The 17,564-nt window shown below is 37.5% G+C and overlaps 1 protein-coding gene across 4 annotated transcripts in view; it reads left to right on the top strand.

The window, feature by feature from the left end:
- Positions 1-17,564, top strand: part of ZDHHC14 (zinc finger DHHC-type palmitoyltransferase 14) — a 94,385-nt gene that overhangs the window by 40,454 nt on the left and 36,367 nt on the right. For 2 of the 4 annotated variants that reach the window (XM_066179037.1, XM_066179035.1), the window contains exon 2: positions 12,249-12,421. In XM_066179037.1, coding sequence (XP_066035134.1) covers positions 12,249-12,421 — 173 coding nt within the window. The remainder of the gene's footprint in view (positions 1-12,248; positions 12,422-17,564) is intronic. The other 2 variants (XM_066179039.1, XM_066179036.1) reach the window with 1 other exon arrangement.

Genomic DNA, 17,564 nt, shown 5'->3' with positions numbered 1-17,564 from the left:
ATTTTCATGAGTTGTATGTATATTTCCATAAACAGAGAAGGGGTTAATAAATGAATTAAGAATTAATGAAACTTTCTCAAAGACTGGATTCATATTGGCACTAGGTTCTATTACCCTCAGTGTTAATTATGTTCCTAAATACTGTCTTTTCCCTTGGACCTCACCCTGGGGTAGGACAGACTTTTAGAACAAAGACTTTTAGTCTACTTTTTTTTTTTAAGGTTACAGAACAAAATACAGCTGAAGATGCTATGAATAATTATCACTGCTGTTGAGAAGCAGCAGAATGTGTTCATGTTCAAAGAGAGAGATTTGTGCTGTCCTGATGATGCTCACAGTGAGATGATCATACTCTGCGTAGTACATGAGCCTGAAATACAAGCCTGGCAATTGTTCTGGGTTGGCAGATGTGGACTGTTACATTTTAATGTCTCTCTACTGTTCTAACAGACTGAAAATTTGCAGAGAGCTCTTATCTTAATATTTCTCAGTGTTGGTGAGGATTCAGACACCAATAATAGCGCTCATTTGCATTTGTGGCTATGAATTTTAATTCAAGAGCAGTTGCATTAAAAATCTGGGAGAATTAATACAGCTGCACTGGCAACTTGGTATTTGCCATGTTGCGTGCTATTTTAAGGTTTGTAGCTTTTCTGAATAGAGTAATTGCACTCGTAGCTCTTGCATGTTTATTTCCTTCCAGCCCTAGTATTTTCTGCATGTTTTAAGCAAGGTTGTTAGTATGTATTTGGGACATAGAGGATATTAATGCTATATTGCAGTTCAGGACAAAAATGTAATGTTTAGCATTTTAATTAACATAAATTTGAAATAAAAGTTTCTCTCTAGGTTAGAGTGTGGTTTAGGATAATGTCTGGTTTTTATAAGATCTTCAGTCCTTTTTTTATCCATTCAGCAAAATCTCATTAGAATCTTCTGTATCCTTGTAAGCTTTGACTTCATGGACAGAATAGATATGTGTCTGACAAACTGTCCGATATGAAAAAAGAATGGAAGTGGTCTAGGAAAAAGGGGTTTTGTATACCTGTGAAGAAACATAAGCTTGTGCCCCTGGTCTGTCTTTTACTTGTAAATAGAAGTTGCTTACTCTGCTGCAATGTTGAATGTACACTTTGCTTTGTCATTTATCCGCTTTGAGCTTTAGTGTAATTTTTAGAGCTAGGAGCAAGATGCACCAAGGTCGCTCCTTTCTGAACACTTGCAGACAGAAAATGCTATAAATCCCCATTGTGTTGCACCTTTTCATAGAAAAACTATTCAGAAATTGGGCACAAACCTGAAAACTCCTGAACTTTGTTGTCATGTAAGGGACACAGAAAGGAGGAGCAACACATTGGGCATTTATCCTTTTATGCAGTGTAGCTATTTGAAGTGACATGATCAGCATGCTTCTTAGTTCCATGTAGCCAGCTCATCTCCTTGGCTGTAGTATGTTCTGCCAACCTGAAAGGCATGCTTTGCCACAGAGAAGAGATGCAATCAGAGACAGGTTCGAAGAAGTCTGTAGAAGGTTACCAAACTCTGGATCTTCCTACTGACTGTGGTCTGTGTTGGTGTGTATGAAGCCACTGATTAACCCAGGGGAGCAGCTTCTCTTTAAATTCAGTCGCAAATATCCTCAGATAAATGGGGACCATGGTCTGGTGTTATAAAATCTGCAGTTCCCCACTGGTGCTGCATTTAGATTTGGCAGAAGGGCCCAGGCAGCTTCTCAGGAGACAGTCTGAGGGATTGGCCAAAGCAGTCTGAAGGATTGGTTAAAGACAGAAAGCACCTGGGCTAAAGATGGAGCTCATGGTATCAATGCTTGAAGGACTCCCTGAAATAGGTTGCACATCGCTGATGTACATTTAGAGATGGTGCACTGCAGGGATAATAGGCTGTAATGTGATATCATTTTGTGCAGTCAATTGCAATCTTTGTTTTATTTTAGCTTCTGTGCAGTTGTTTTAGGTATTCAGAAGATTTCCATTTCTATTTAGCTTTGTGCCCCACTGGTTTCCTGTTTATGTAAAAGTGGCAAAGTGAAGACCAAGAGTTGGTGTGTATTTGCATGGTTGAGAGTGTCTGTGGAAATTGTTTTTATGTCAGCATCTGAAACTGGAAGGTGGACAGCAGAATATGTTTGGCAGTGTAAAGACAGAGAATAAATTTTATGTTGCAATTCCAGAGAGTATGTTCTGGAAACAGTGAAGTAACTGAGCATTTCTCTGATTTTCATGGCTGGTTTGCCTTAGGGAGAGAGTTCACATCATTCCACTTGCAAAGCTGTCTCCTGGTGTCTGTGTAAGTACTGGCAAAAAATGTATTCTTTCAGTGGGGATCATGTCATGTACAGGTGCTAACAAGTTGCATAATTGAAATGTTAGAAGAAGAAAAGAATTTGAAATTTATAGTCACAGTGGATATAACAAAGATGTTTTCTTTGCTTCGCCTTCTTGTGACAATTTTTAGCAGTTTTGGCAGTCTGACAAAAATAGACAAACGTTAAATTGAAGAAATAAATCACACTTTCAAAGAAGGATAGCAGTAACACCCCGTGTTTATTAAATCTCACCTACCTGAAATCCTGTTTTGGTTTACATTAAAATTAAGGGTCGTGATAATCACTTGACAAAATGGTATATTAGTTGGGAAGAGGCTTGAAAATCTCAATGAAACAGTAGAAAATGAAATTTGCATATGACAAAAAATTAAAACTGAGTGGGAATATAGAATAAAATATTTTTAAGAAACTGTAAAAATTAGGCATTTCTTCATTTTACATTCAGATCTAGTTTATGCATTAGCAGTCAAAATATTTGGTTATTGTACAGCATACAACTATAAAGTAACTGTAGTTCTTAAGTGACTGACATTTGTGTGAAGAACAAAATTATTTTAAATGAGGAAATTGTTTTGTTGTTGCGCTTGCTACAGAATCTTCTGTGATACCCTCAACTTTCAACCATTAACAGGGATGATTTTCATCCTTAGTTTTTAATTTTTTAAGTAACATTTCTGTGATAACTTTCATTGTATTTTTCTGTGATATGTATTTCTTGATGTAGCTGGCTTAAGAGAAAATATGCTGGAATATGTTTTTTTCTTATTTAAACAGGTGATTTAAATCATAGAGTGATGTATGGTAGAAATAAATTTTGGTGAATTATAGAAGTATTCAGGAAGAGAATATAAAACTAGTAATTTCAGTCAGTGGCCTTTCCCAAGAGGAAAGTGCCCCTCAGTGATGTGTTTGTGAAAGTACAGAGAAAAATATAATAGGATTAAGTCACTGATTTTTCATTTGAACATGCTTATCTAGGTTTGATAAGCATTTAACATAGAAGTCTATAAAGAGCATTTAAATGTCTTCCAAAAAAAGGAAATGCTCAGACAAAAGTGTGTTGCGTCGCTCAAACAGTGCAATCTTTTGTGCACGCATCCCTGACGGTAATTTAATGCTATGACATTGCTAAACTCTGGTGATTCAGAAGCAATCTTTCGCTGTAGGGTATTTCTTAAACTTTTCATGCCTGGACTTCTGTGACTTGCACCTAAATCTCAGTTCCAAGGAAAAACAGTGAAAGGCTATATTCCTAGCTGTTTCAATTATATTGCTGATCCAATATTTGTAGCGGTGATGAATCTCTGTGTAGATGAAGCACTGTGTGCTTTATTTTTTCTATGAAATAAATTATTTGCCTCAAGCTGGTCTTTGCAAGTTGATATATTTAAACTGACCCATTTTTAGATATGGAGATCTGGCACTGCTTTGGAACCATGAGTGCAAATTAGTTGTTGGGGTGTTTTTTAATCTGAAGTAGCCTGCAGTATGCCAGTCTGCCTCTCCAGTGAGCCCTTAGTGTGGGATATGAGAATTCACATGAGACTGTGAGGAGGCAGCAGGAGAAAGCAAAGGATGCCATTTCAGGTGAAACTCCTCCAGCACTTGTGGAGACCTGTGGCTGTGAAGTTACTACAAAAACAAGCTTCTCGAGTCTTTTTATGATCAAGTTGCTGAATTGCTCAGCTCTGCTTCTTTTGGGGAAGAGGAGATTAGACTGTCTTGGTTTTATCCTCCTCCTTGCTTTATGTTTCCAATTGATTTATTTATAACAATGTGATGCATACTTTTGCTATGTAGGGTGGGTAGGATTATCAGTTCTCCAATTTTATAAGTAAAGGAGCCCTAGGAAGTGCTGTATCTGCTTCTCCATGAATATTCAAAGGCTTTTATTATAGTGGCTTTCACTGAGAAGTTAAGATGTAAATATTTTTCCCTGTATTTTAGATGAAAGTTCATTTGTGTGTTCTGTACAGAAGACTTGTGGTGTGGAGAACTGCAGACGAAAGAAGAGTAAAAAAATAATCCAGAGTAAATAAATGAGCAGCTGTGTGGTGTTTAGATACCTGCCAGGTTAAATCATGACAATAAGATACTGGATCCACTATTTTTAAGACTGAGTATGGGTGGGAGTTCTGCATAGCAGCTGAGTGGATCTAGAAATCACAGTTGAACTTCATCCTGCCTTCTGTGTGTTCCTACCTGTTCTCTGGCATTCATTAATTGCACAGTAAATTAAATTGTTTAGGAAACTGATCAAACAGAAAATGAATGTTTGGAGGCATTTTTTGGGTTTGGTGGTTTTGGTTTGGTGTTTTGTTTTGTTCTTGTGTTTTTGGAAAAAGAAACAGATGAAGAGCAGTTCTTCTGTTTTAACTCAGTGTTAGCCAGCTCATTTGTGCTATACAGAGTGACAGTGGAATGTGGCCAGAGGTAGGGATTGCATTGACAAGCCTTTACCCTTTAGCAAGAGCTAGGCTTTACATCTAGCCTTTAGACCTTACAGATTGGGGAGGGTGAAAACAAACAATGTCTCATTGAAAGCTCAGAGTCCAGTAACTAGCAGCAGCTTATTTGTGTGTGCTTCATTTTCCAGATCTGTGAAAAATCGCCTCAAAGCTCACGCTCCTTTAGGGACTTAGTTGTGGCGTAATGCGTTTCCGCTTGTTTTGTCCCAGTTTTCATTTCAGTTCGTTAGTACTCAGGATTAACCTGATGGTTTAGTTATAAAATCACATAACAGGAAATAATAAGAAATAATAAGGAAGCAGTATGAAGCACAACAGGAAAGAAAGTGTTCCATATGGGCTGTTTAAAAGAAATTACAGGTTTATGTATTTAGTGGAATTCATTAATTGGTAATCTTACACTATGAAAACCAAATCTTGCGCTGTATGCAAAACTGGAAATTTTAAATACAAATATATTTCTTAGTTTTTCAAGTAAGTAATTAGTCAGGGAATGGAAATAGCAATAAAGTAACACTTCTATTTGCTGCATGTTTGGAAGCTATGCCATTCCTTAGTTTGTCTTTTGAGGATCTGTTATACTTGCATTGACTTGTCCTAAGAGTCAGGCACTCGATGTATCTACCAGTTTGGTAGATAGTCCCCATTTTCTTACTACCTTGCTTGGAAATTTCTGGCCAACAGTTGATGGAATCAAAATTTTTAAAATAGTGTTCTGTAAAACAAAGATGTTCCTTATCTCTAGAACAAAGTAAAATATAATTGCCCTTGCAGGAGCTTCAGTAACCACGTCTGTTTCACAGACAGGTTAATTTTGAATTAGGCATTTTATTTATTCCAGCTTTGAAGTTTGACAGCAGATCATTAGAGTTAATTCATGTAGCAATAAAAATTGGGAGGTCATGCAGAGCCATTACTTTGATTGTTGTATATCTGCTGTGTTAAACCCTTAAGATCTTCACTTGTAGGAGTTTGTGGTTATCTCTACAATGTCATAATCAACAGTGCTTGCTTTGCTTCATCTAAACTTTTGCATCCAAATCCAACCGGTGTAAATCTTATTTCGATGGTAATGCATTACAATTTAATGGAGTCAGTGCTGCAAGGAGTTCCACTGAATGCTTGCAGGTTTGAGCCAGAGGAGAGAGGTCCCCGCAGTCTCTCATTCTTAGTAATTGCTCATGGGTTTGTACGGCTTTAAAGACCAAACGGCATCCAGTTTTTACATGAAACTTTGAAGACCATTTGTTGAGCTTTTGCCGTTTAGGGTAATGTTAGGCTAATTTTATTTAGTAATAGGTTGGAGATTACCTATAAAGCACTTACCTTATTAGGTCTAAGGATCGTGCTGGTTCAGTAATCTATGTGATTTCATCATATTAATCTTCTTTGTTTTAAGTAATCATTTCTATGTGCTGGTAGAGGCTAGGAGACTTAGCTACACACTAGAATTAGTATTAGTTTATATGTGTTTCCACTTAAAAATTATTTTCAATTAGAATTAATTTTAAATGGAGTAGCCCCAAGAAATATAGCAAGTATAGAAAAAATAAGATATATCTAATACTGTAAAGTAGAGAATAAACTGGTAAAGGGTTTAAGCAAGGTTAGATTGTATATTTAAATGCCTCTCATCTGAATCCATTCAATAAAGATGCCTTTCTAATTAGGTCATAATATTTTAGATTATTAAGATGATGAGGAAGTAGTATTCTGGCTTTGCTTCTGTTCCTGTTGTCATTCTGCCTTTTGTCTGACAACTGTTCTGATTTCCATAGTCTTCACATGCTTGCAAGCATTCCGGATTTCCTGAATTTGAAATGAAGCAGATTTTTAGAAGGGTGATTTTTGTCTTATATTTTATCAAGTTAATTTTTGAAACTGCTTTACCATTGTGAAATCAGAGAGTGTATGATTTAGAAAGAATGTTCAAAACAAAAAATGATAATGAAATAAATTAATTTTTAAAGTAAATTTCGAATCCTATTGAAATTCATTTGTGTGTTCCTTAATATCCCTTAAAACAATCCAATAGGGATTTTAAAAGCTGTGCAAAAGAATAAGACAGATGTAGGAAACTAATGCAAAACTTCCATAGCTAATCTTGTTAGGAATTTCATGTAAACATTACTTGGACTAATCTATATTCAAATTATATCACATTTTTTGTGTGTCAGCAGCATGCCTCTGAAAAAAACCAAGTAAAAGAAGGAACCCTCCAAAGTCCACAACAGAATTATTGCGAAACTCCACAGCGAAATTATTTCACTCTGATCATTGTCTTTGTCCTGTTTATAAATTCTTTATCAGGCAGCAGCCTCCCAGGTTTTTGCTGTGCCCTCACATTTTGCCCATCCTTATGTCTTCCTCTGCCTGTGTTGCTCTTCATGCATGTCCTTGGCTGCTTTCTTTGCACTGGCAACTTATCATTAGAAAAATAAGTTACAAGCTATTTTTGTTCTTCTAGCCCAGAGTCTTGCTTTGCCTTTAATCTGCCTATGTATGGGTATTCTGTTGCCATCTCTAAATTGGAAGAGGTCAAGGTTAGAACATGGTTTCACAAGAGGCTGTGGTCTGAATGAAAACCTTACTGACAGCTGCTAACACTGAGGTCTCCTCCCACTGTCCAAGTTTCCCCTCTCCCTGTAGTTTTGTGTGTGCTTCTGTCTCCTTTGCTTTGTGCCAATATCCTTTTCAAGTGCATTTTTGGTTTGTTAGAGAGACAGAAAGAGAAGTCAACAAAATGGTGTCATTTTCATACATTTTAGTGAAGTAACTGTGATCACAAAAGAACCTGATGAAGATTTGTGTTGGCATAAGGGCAGAAGTTTGGGACAGTGGCTTGGAGCAATGATGCACTGGAGTTGAAAGGAAGGGTAAGCTGAGAGGAGCCATAAATTGGAGTAGAAGGAGAAACAACAAACCCCTTGGGCTAGTTTAAAAAAAGTAGCCCAGTCTCATTCAAATGTTAACTTATAACACGTGGAACTGAACCCAGGGTGCACAGTGCCAGCCTTCTCTCTTCTGTTGGACATCACCTGCATGCCAATAGCCACTGCTATAATAAACAGGCAGTACGTGCAGAAACAGAAATGAAGTTGATGATGTAGGAAAAGGAACAATAATTTTATTTCCTTATGTCACTTTGCTCAACTTTATTGCTATTTTTCCTAGAGTACATATATTTTATATGTGTGACAGAGTTTTATATTGATGAACAGCTTGACATAGAGTATCCTCTTAACAGTCTTGTGAGCCAAGCTTGTAGGGTTGGTTTTTAATTAGTGTAATTAAGTGAGATGGCTATTTCATCTTTGCATCAAATTTGGACTTCTGTTGTTTTCTGCCTGCCAGATGAGGAAATATTAATTTAAATTTTCAATGTATAAAACCACTTCTTTTTTAATACAGTCTCAGCCTCTCTTCAGATACCCGTACTGGATAGATTTGTCATTTACTGAGTCTCCCTGTCAGTGAATAACTGTCAATGAACCTTTCAGGAAAGCCTTCATCTTTCCAGGAAAGGCCTTCAGGAGACTTCTTTTCTTTCCTCCCCTTTTCTAATGACAATGCTTGAAAGTTGTAAGACTGACTGCGTGCTCCTCAGCAGTTTCTATATGTATTTTTCTGCTGATCTTGGTAGCCACAGGGAGCATGGTTACACAGTTACAAGGGCTACTGGGTGTAAGAGTTGCTTTTGTACTTCTGCATCCTTTGTTCGCAGGGGTGATGCTTGATAATTACCTCTTCTGTGCCAGGGTGTTTTTATTTTTATCCAACTGTGACAGACTAGTCTTCCACCAGATTTTATTTCCCTCCTACACTCATGCAGACTTTCACATGATGCTTCAAAAAAAGCAGCTGAGAAGCCAAACAAAAAGAAGGGCTAAAAGTATCAAAGTTCTCAATTAATTCAAAACTTCAAGTTACGTTACAGTTTGCAGTATGCGGATCCAAACATTTTTGTCTGAAAAAGCTATTTTCACAGTAATAGTTACTAACGGGGTCTGTGGTCTAGTAATATTTTCTAAAAATGTGCTTTCTGGGATAGACCTAGTTAGTACTTGCTGTCCTTACAGATTAAAACCAACTGTTTTACCCTGTCTAAGATGTAAACTGAGGACGTCAGTTCACATCTAGTAGTTACCAAGTGCCAATTGGAAAAGGTTTGTCACTGCTTGCTCTTCAGTAGGACAGAGATTTTGTCCTGGAGCTCTCTGCTGTTTATCAAAGTGTTACTGGCCGTGGGCAGGTCTCTCTGCACAGGGAGTCCCTCTGCAGGGAAAATTCTGAAATTTGCTGTCAGGAAATACCCACTAATGTTAGCTTTAAAAACTCACTGAAAATACCCTCCAAAAAAGATACTTCTTGTAGTATCTGAGCTGCTGCCTGAAGGGATACATCCTCAATTAAATTAATTAGGGAGTCTGAGCAAACATGAAGGATATTTTTTTTCTGTGTTCAGTATTTGAAAATCCTAAAAGTAGTAACACTAAAAGTATTTAAAATAATATTGACTTAATGTAGCAGTACAAATGCATTTGTTATATAAGAATGCAAACATAAAATATATAAATATGCAAGTGTATTTCTAAAGATTTATTCACCATCTTGAGCTAAGATCCATGTTTTTAATTTAAAGTCACATTTAATGAATTTTTTAATAAGTCAGGAGAAGTAAGATTTCCCCCCCCCCCCTTTTTTTTTTAAAAACAAATGTGAAGAAAAAAGGTCTAACAGTATCTGCTTGGGGTTTTTTTGGTTTGTTTTTTCTTAAATTTAGCTCACAAGTATTTCAAAAATTAATTGGATGTTTTTAATGGAGAGATGTCATTGACCTCTCTGCAAGCCCATGTAATATTACATAGTCTGTACATAAATTGGACTTTGTTAAATGGTCCTGCTCTGAATCTCTGTAAGGAGATGCATGGACTGGTTTCTCAGCTTGAAATAATTTTTTAATTGATGGAATATTACTTGGTTATTATTCCCAAAGATGCCATCCTCAGTCTTTTCTGAATTTCAAATTCCAGGTTCCAGTGTTGGTAAAATACATTCTGTTAAACTTTGAAAACAACTTTAGGTGAAGCAGATTACCTTGCTTGTTGTGAAGATTGTACGGGGCTTTGAGAGTGGGGATTTTTTCACTGCAGGTAGATTTGGTTCAGCCGGGCAGAGACAGATTTTTTTTCATGCTTTTTTACTGTACTGAAAACATCACTTTTAAGCAGTGTTGGGCTTTCTTAGTATTTCAGCCTATCAGTTTGTTCTTTCTACCAATTTCATATGAAACTACTGTTAAAAGGAAACATGTTAGAGTCATGATGGCCCTTTGTTTCCATCCTGTGAGTATCAATGAGAATTTGTGTATGTAATGCCATTGCTGCTTTGTGTTGGCAAGTATGGAAATTGTACTGTGCCTACTGTGCTACGCTGAGATTATCTCATGTTACCTTTCACACACATACAGCTCTTGTTCGGTCAACAGACTTCAGCACAGTTGCAATTTCTTGGGTATGTGTAATGAATAATGCACTAGAAGAGTGAGAGGACTGTGTTATATTTAGTGTTCATTAATGCACCTGTTCCTTCTAATCCTTTTAAATATATGTTCTTGCGGCCTATTTGTAATCTTGTCTGAGCCAATTACAGTAGTTTTGATTTCAGTAGTCCTTTGTGGCAAGAAATAAATTGAGCAGTAGGACATACATGCAGTATGAAAGCTTCTCTTTGGCTGTTCATTCTGACTGGCTTCTCCTGACATGAGGGGAGCAAGGCTTTTAGCTACCAAGGCATACATCTTGCTGCTGCTTCCTTTAGCTAGTACTGCTTTCGTAAATGTGGGTCTCTGAACATTTTCCTAAAAGCATGCATTTGAAGGATGTTTTCTAGTATTTCAACAGTCTATTTGTTATGTGTAACCACAGTATCTCTTGGTCCTTGTGGTTTTTTAATATCCAGTTGTCTTTTTAATCTTTTGTAACTTGTTGTACCTGTACTATTGCATTCGTGTAGGGAGAGATGATTTCCACTTGTTATGCTATGCACCGTGTAATACACATGGACTCACTGCATCCATGAAACCCTCTTGGTTTGGTGAAACAGCCAAGTATTTTTAACAGGATTATGCAGGGAGATAAATGCTTTGTACATGGCAGCTGGTATGAAAAGTGTTTTCATTCTCTCCCCATCCTGTCGGCAGAAGTGATGGACAGTGGAGTTGACATTGTCATCGCTTGCTCAGAGTTAACATTCCACTGAGGTTAACTGACTTGCAGTGCAAAACCTTGCACATCTGAATCATCATTTAAAGCAGTCAGCAGAAATAGGGAAGACAATGTTAATTAAACTTGATTGATACCTAGAAACTTTAGATGAAGCCCTAAGGCCTAGAACTTGTTGATTTTTGACTTCTGTTTTTAGGCTTATTTTATAAGTTCTTACACAGACGTCAGAAGCAAATGAGGCCATCTTGGTATTCTACCCCCACCTACTTAATATAAGAGCTATGGGAGAGAGTTTTCAGCCTGTGTGTTTTCTAAGATGGTGCTGCAGTGCTTCTGTAATGTCTAAGTTCATATCCCTTCCTTTTGCAGAGCTGTAAAGAGATACTTATATTTGTGTATTAGTTGGATTCCAGTGTTTCTGTCCATTTTGATTTAATCATGCGTGAAGCAGGAGGAGAATTTGGTAAATCTGTAATCCATCCAGACTTAAACCATGCATATATATTGTAAATCTGGTAAACACAGAGCCATTTTTGCCCTGCCAAAGGGCTGTTGATATTGCCATAGACATGTCCCTGGATTGTTTGCTCCCTGGTGTGTTGAACTGTCATTTGCATTCTTCCTACCTTGTAAATGAGTAAACAAGTTTACTAAGTTACAAGAAATGGGTTAAGAAAAGGAATCAGTAGAGGTGTTACAATATTGATATACACTGAGACTGTTAAAGGAATGTGTTGCGTGTTCTTGAGCACCACCTTTCTGGTGGATGATACATCTGTTTTATAGACTTAATTATGAATTTCAGTGTGGCTTATTTCTTCATGTTACGGGCTTCTTCAGATTATTTCCCTTTTCCTCTCTCTGCCCAATTTACTTTAATGTAATTGGGCAGCAGGTGAAGAAATATATAAGCTTATTATCTGGTGATAAAAATATTTTATCTCCTTATGTAAACGAGTGTTGCATATTAGTGAGGTCATTGTTATGCTACTTTATCATATTGAGCATACTGTGAAAAATTCCAGAGGTGTGATGAATGCATATACAGAAATTTCAGCTTCCTTAAATATTCATAAAATATCCATAAAAGGCAAGTAACGATATCAAGAGAAATTGAATTCTTCATGTGCATTTATAGAGAGAAACAGTTTTTGAGAGGAAGTTGCATTACATGTTGTTGATTGTTGACTCTTTCTCTTTTTCCAGTTGCCCATATTTGTCAGAGAAGATTACGCCTGCTATACCTGCAATTGGTGGGATTCTTTTCTTTTTCGTGATGGGGACCCTGCTGCGTACTAGTTTCAGTGACCCTGGTGTCCTCCCCCGCGCAACACCAGATGAGGCAGCAGATCTAGAGAGACAAATAGGTAACACTGAAGGTCTGTTGTCTCTTCGCTTTCCTCCCGAGGGTGCATGTGCTGTGTGAAGGCAGTGTGCTGCTCTGCTCGTGGGAGGAGTTACTCCTACCTTGCCTCAGTGATTGTTCTGCAACTGTAATGTCTGATGGCGTTGCGGGGATTCCTGTGGAAAGATGATTGGTCAGTTCTTCACCAGGAAAGTAAACAAAATCCTGGCCTTTTAGAGTGATAGTTATTACTGTAAATACTTCTCAGCAAGTCTGGTAAAAATCTCTCCGTGGTACATAAGAGAATACTTTTTGAAGTGTTTCTGGCAAGGAAGCTGACATTGCAAAAGATCTACAACTGTGCATTTTTAAAACAGTGTATCCTCAGAGTTTAACTGAATTTAATTATGTTATTTATATTGCAAAAGAGTCAGATAAGTCTCTGTGTTACTATACAGTAAAAATGTTCGGTTTTTTTGAGTAAAGCCGGCAAAATTAGAGAGCTAGGTTTTAACCATCCTCACTTTGCAAGGACACTTAACTAAATTCTGTAAGTGGGACTTCTACAGGTACAAATATGCTGAATAGCTAAAATGTGCCACCTGGATAAGAAAACACAGGATGAGTTTGCAGAGCTGCTTCATAAATAGTGGGTATGTGTGCTTAATAAACTGCTCAACCTGACTAAACGCTACTATATCTGCTTTGATATGAAAGTCAGTGGAAATCCCATTTTTCTGAAGCAGTTTCAGAGAAATTCTTGCTCATGTAATTGAACAGACAGGTAACAGATCTGTGCAAGCACAAGAGAAATACTTGCAGCATCCTTAATGTTTTATACTATAGTGCAGTCTTCAGCTTTCTATGGTACAAGTATTAAAACGTTCGCTATTCATCTGAATTTCAGAGGTGCATAAAAGCATGGAAAAATATAATGAAGCATTCATTTAGCACCTTTTCCTAACTAGTGTTATAGTTTACTTTTATTGATCTCCTTCAAGGAATTCTTTACCTAGAATAAGGTACCACCTTTAGTCCAAAATACAGGCACAGGTTCCTGTTCAAAGAATTGCTTATTTGCCTTGTGTTCACAGAAACATTGATCTATGTCAGGAAATAAATTATTTCAAATAAGCAGCTCACATCAATAATGTTATGTTGTCATCTGTCAGAGTTTTGGCAAAATACAAAACTAAAAATGCAAACTGAATTCTAGAGAGGACAGTCAAAATGTTCCCGTGTACAACAATTTCAGAACTTGTCTTTACAAATAATGATTCTTTTGAAATGGTATTACATACTTGTTTGTCGGAGTCCAGGGCATTCCTCTGGATGCCCTGGGAGGCCACAGAGCTGAGCAAGAGGGTTTGAGATCTGTACAGGGGGGTTTTGGACCCGTACAGGGGGCTTGGAGACCTTGGCACGGAGCTCAGGAGGACACTGCCTTTGACTTCTGTCCATGGGAACGGCTTCCAACATTGAGGGAAGAATTACAAACCACAGAGATTTGGAAAAGGTAGTTTAGTTTGGTATAGGATGTGAAATGATGTAGTTTTGAGTTTTTAGAATATAGGTACATGGGGGACAAGATGGAGGGTTTAGGGTGTTGCCCTTAGTTCTTCCTTCTTCTCCCCTGGCCTCCATCTTTTGGTGACGGTGGCACAAAGTAGTTTAAGGGGTTTGGATTAGAGTAAAGTTGACCATTTTAGTATAGGTGATAGGTATTGGAATGTAAGTATAAACAGGTGATACGTAACCTTCTGCATAAAGGGACTGCGACGTCCCACTGTGGAGGGAGTCGCCTCGTGTCCTAGCTGCTGTTCAGATCTCGGCTGGGCACGGAGAACATTTTAAGATATGAAACAATAAACAACACGAAATATCAAGAGAACAAGACCTTGAGGACTCTGCTTCTTTCTTGCGACCTGGCTCGGGGCTTTCAGAGGGGAAAAAAGACTTTTTACCATCTTTAAGCTCGGGTGAGGAGACCAAACCCAACACTTGTTCACAAGTTGAGGCTGCTGAGCTGATTAAAGCCATTGTCTTTTCTTCAGCAGTGGCAAAGACAGTACTCTTCCTAGCAGGGTCAGTGGAGTATTGAAGTGAGGAATTACAGTGCCAGCAAATGTGGAGTTCCCAAGCATGAGGGCTTATGGCAAGTCTAATAGAGGAACAAGCTAGGTAGCTATAAGACATTATTCTGCCCTATAATGGTGATTCTGGATTCAACAATGGAAATGGAAACATTTTTCTACTCTTACAATATATATATATTTTTTTAATGTGCCCATAAAAGCTGTATCCTAGTGGAGTGGTATCCGAGCAGCAGGAAAAGCTGAATGGCTCCTGCAGTTGAAAAGAGGACTAGATTTTTGAAAATGGTCATTCAGGCTGGATTGCCTTGTAACTTGCTGTACTTTTCAGCTTGAGGTGCCTTCTAAAGATGGGGTGCAAGGTTAACAGTAATTTATTTTAGACAAGGAAGTTCTTCAGATAACTCACCTAAAAATAACATCTTTTCCAAATAGTTTCTTTTCTAAAATGTGTTTTTGTAACCTGTCCTATCTGTGGCTTTTACTTTATTCAAATCATTTTGAGGTATTTGAGTCTTACCCTGTCCTACTGGTCTCTTTGGGAAGCAGCCTACCAGAAATTATTACAGATGCACTGAGAAACAGTTGGGTCTCAAGACAAGGAATTATGATTTAAGAATGCTATTTTGAAGTTCTCTTGAAATGTATCAAACTTTTTTTTTTTTTTAACATTAGAAAGCATAGAATAGGATGAGCTGATTAGGAAGAATGGTTCTCAAAATAAGACCTTCTGAAGAAGCTGTCAGTACTCCTGTCCTTTCAGGTGACTTTCTGGAAATAGGGTGGTCATATTGAAAGAGAAAAATGTTTCCACCTAGGCTATCAGCCTTCTTCAGGTGAAGATGGGGGACTAACAGAGCTGTGATGCTGCTATTTCTACCCCTTGTGTGCAGGAATGGAAGGCAGTTATTTCTTGAGACTTTGCTGTGTTCATAGAAAAACAAAAAGTGAAAAGAACTGAAAAAAACCCCGGAAATTGTCCGAAAACCAAAAGGAGCTTCTGTTATTCAAAGATATTATATTTAATGCAGATCATCAAGTTATCCTCATACAGGGGAAGATTGAGAACTGTATTAAGAGGCCATTCTGACTGTATTTGATGGTAGTCAAAAAGATACTAGTGTCAGAACTGGTCAGTATGAAAAGATGGCACAAGCGTACTGGAAAAGGCAAAAGGAGAATAAAGGCAGTTACAATCAGCAAGTAACAGCAGAAGACAACAGGACAGGTTGTGTTAGAGGTCACAGGAAGAAAGAAAAGCTGAAGGCACGCTGTGTAATTGGGAAATGAGAAATAGCAGAGGACAATCTGAAGGATTCAACACTGCTTTGTTCTCAGAAGATAACTTGTATGCTTCTTGATAGCTGATAGAAAGAGTAGGTCAGAAGAAAGAAAGTAGGTTGTAGTTTAAAAGTCTGTTAATCTACTATACCGTATCTTTATTGGTTTATGTACTGTTCCGCTTTAATAGAAATCTGTCAATTCTATCACTAGAAACTGTTCTCTGGAAAGACATTTAATCATTTATATGATTAAATTAAAAGAATTGGGACTGTCAAAGGATTGGGGCTTGTGGCTATTTAAGTCTCAAAACAAGCAACAAAGAATTTCAAGATAAAATACACTTAACTCTGAAGTTGGTGCTGAGATGGAGAAATTTGCAATCACTGGGTTTGATTTTTTTTTTAATATGTTTTAAGTAGTTTGAGCACCATTAGGGAAAACACAAAATGCATGAATACAAGTGGAAATCAAATACTAATGGAAAGGGTGCAGGAAGAGGAGACTTGAGTATTACTTCCAAAGAGATTGAGTTAGCACTCAATATGTTTGTCATATGACAAAAAGGGGAAATCCTTTTTGGGACATGTTAGAGGAAGAGTGGTGACATGAACTAAGAAGGAGTGACGTTCTGGGATACCCGGTGGTGATGAGGGCTCAGTTCACCATCTGGTTTTCTACAACATACGTAGAAACTCAAGAGGAAGGCAGCTAAACTGAGAAGTCTAGAAAACAGAATCTGTTAGGATGTTTAATACATACATGCATTTGGCCTAAGAGAAAGGAGAAGTAAAAGTCTTAAAATACTCTAGTTTGCTGGGGTTTTCATACAATGTAATAGAGCAAAAGCAGCTCGGTGTATGAAGCTTATAAAATGTAAAATCACTGAGGGTAACTTCATCTGCTATTAAAGTGCTATAATTTCACTGAAATGCAGCAGGATATTTTCTTTCTTTAAATGCAGCATTAAACTTACTGATGTTGTATTTGTACTTCAATTATAACTTCCATTAACATTGAAAAGTAATTATTTCCAGGGGTACTCTAGCTGTAATTGCATTATTGTCATGGTGCATATAAGCATGGCTTCTGCAGTCACACAAAATATTATCTTGCGAGGGGCTTTTTTTCCTGTGGAAACACAAATACTAAGAGCAGGCTTATTTTGTAGCCTCTTTGCATTTATGGTATGTGTCTCTTGTAGCTAGGTCGGTGTTAAGTCACTTCTAGTGGAAAAATTAGAAAGTTCTGAATATGAAGGCTTAGAAGGATAACCCAATCCAGGAGAATGTGTTTTGTAGGTGGGAAAACATTTTTTAGTTGATGTGTACAAATTTAACAGTTCTTCCGCTATATCAGTCTTGTTTGCATCAGATTGATGATGTGGATAAGTGAAAAGATGGTCCTGGTAATTTATCCTTCCAGCCTTAAAATGTTTTGGATTTTTCAGGGTAACTGTCTTAAGTTATATGTATCTTTCTCATTTAATCTGTACAACTAGCTCAGGCCAGTCCACAGGACACCTCCTGCTTGCTTACTTGCTTTTGTGTTTTCCAAGCCCTGTACTCAGTGTATGAGTTTACACCAGGACACCATCTCTGCATATCGTTTATGTCTTGGCTGTCTAATTTACGCTGATGCTCAAGACCACATTTGAGACTCCTTCACAGTTCCTTGCCTGTCATTCGTTTTGAAATGCACGATTTGATAAAATTAAATCCATGCCACAGCACAGGAATTTCAGAGAACTGGCAATGGCCTGAACAAATACATACCATTTGTGATGATCACGTTTAACTTTCT

The sequence above is a fragment of the Chamaea fasciata genome, unplaced genomic scaffold, assembly GCF_029207755.1.
Source record: "Chamaea fasciata isolate MVZ Bird 193981 ecotype frontalis unplaced genomic scaffold, bChaFas1.0.hap1 SCAF_3, whole genome shotgun sequence".
NCBI lineage: Eukaryota > Metazoa > Chordata > Aves > Passeriformes > Sylviidae > Chamaea > Chamaea fasciata.
This window is presented reverse-complemented; position numbering and strand designations above follow the sequence as displayed.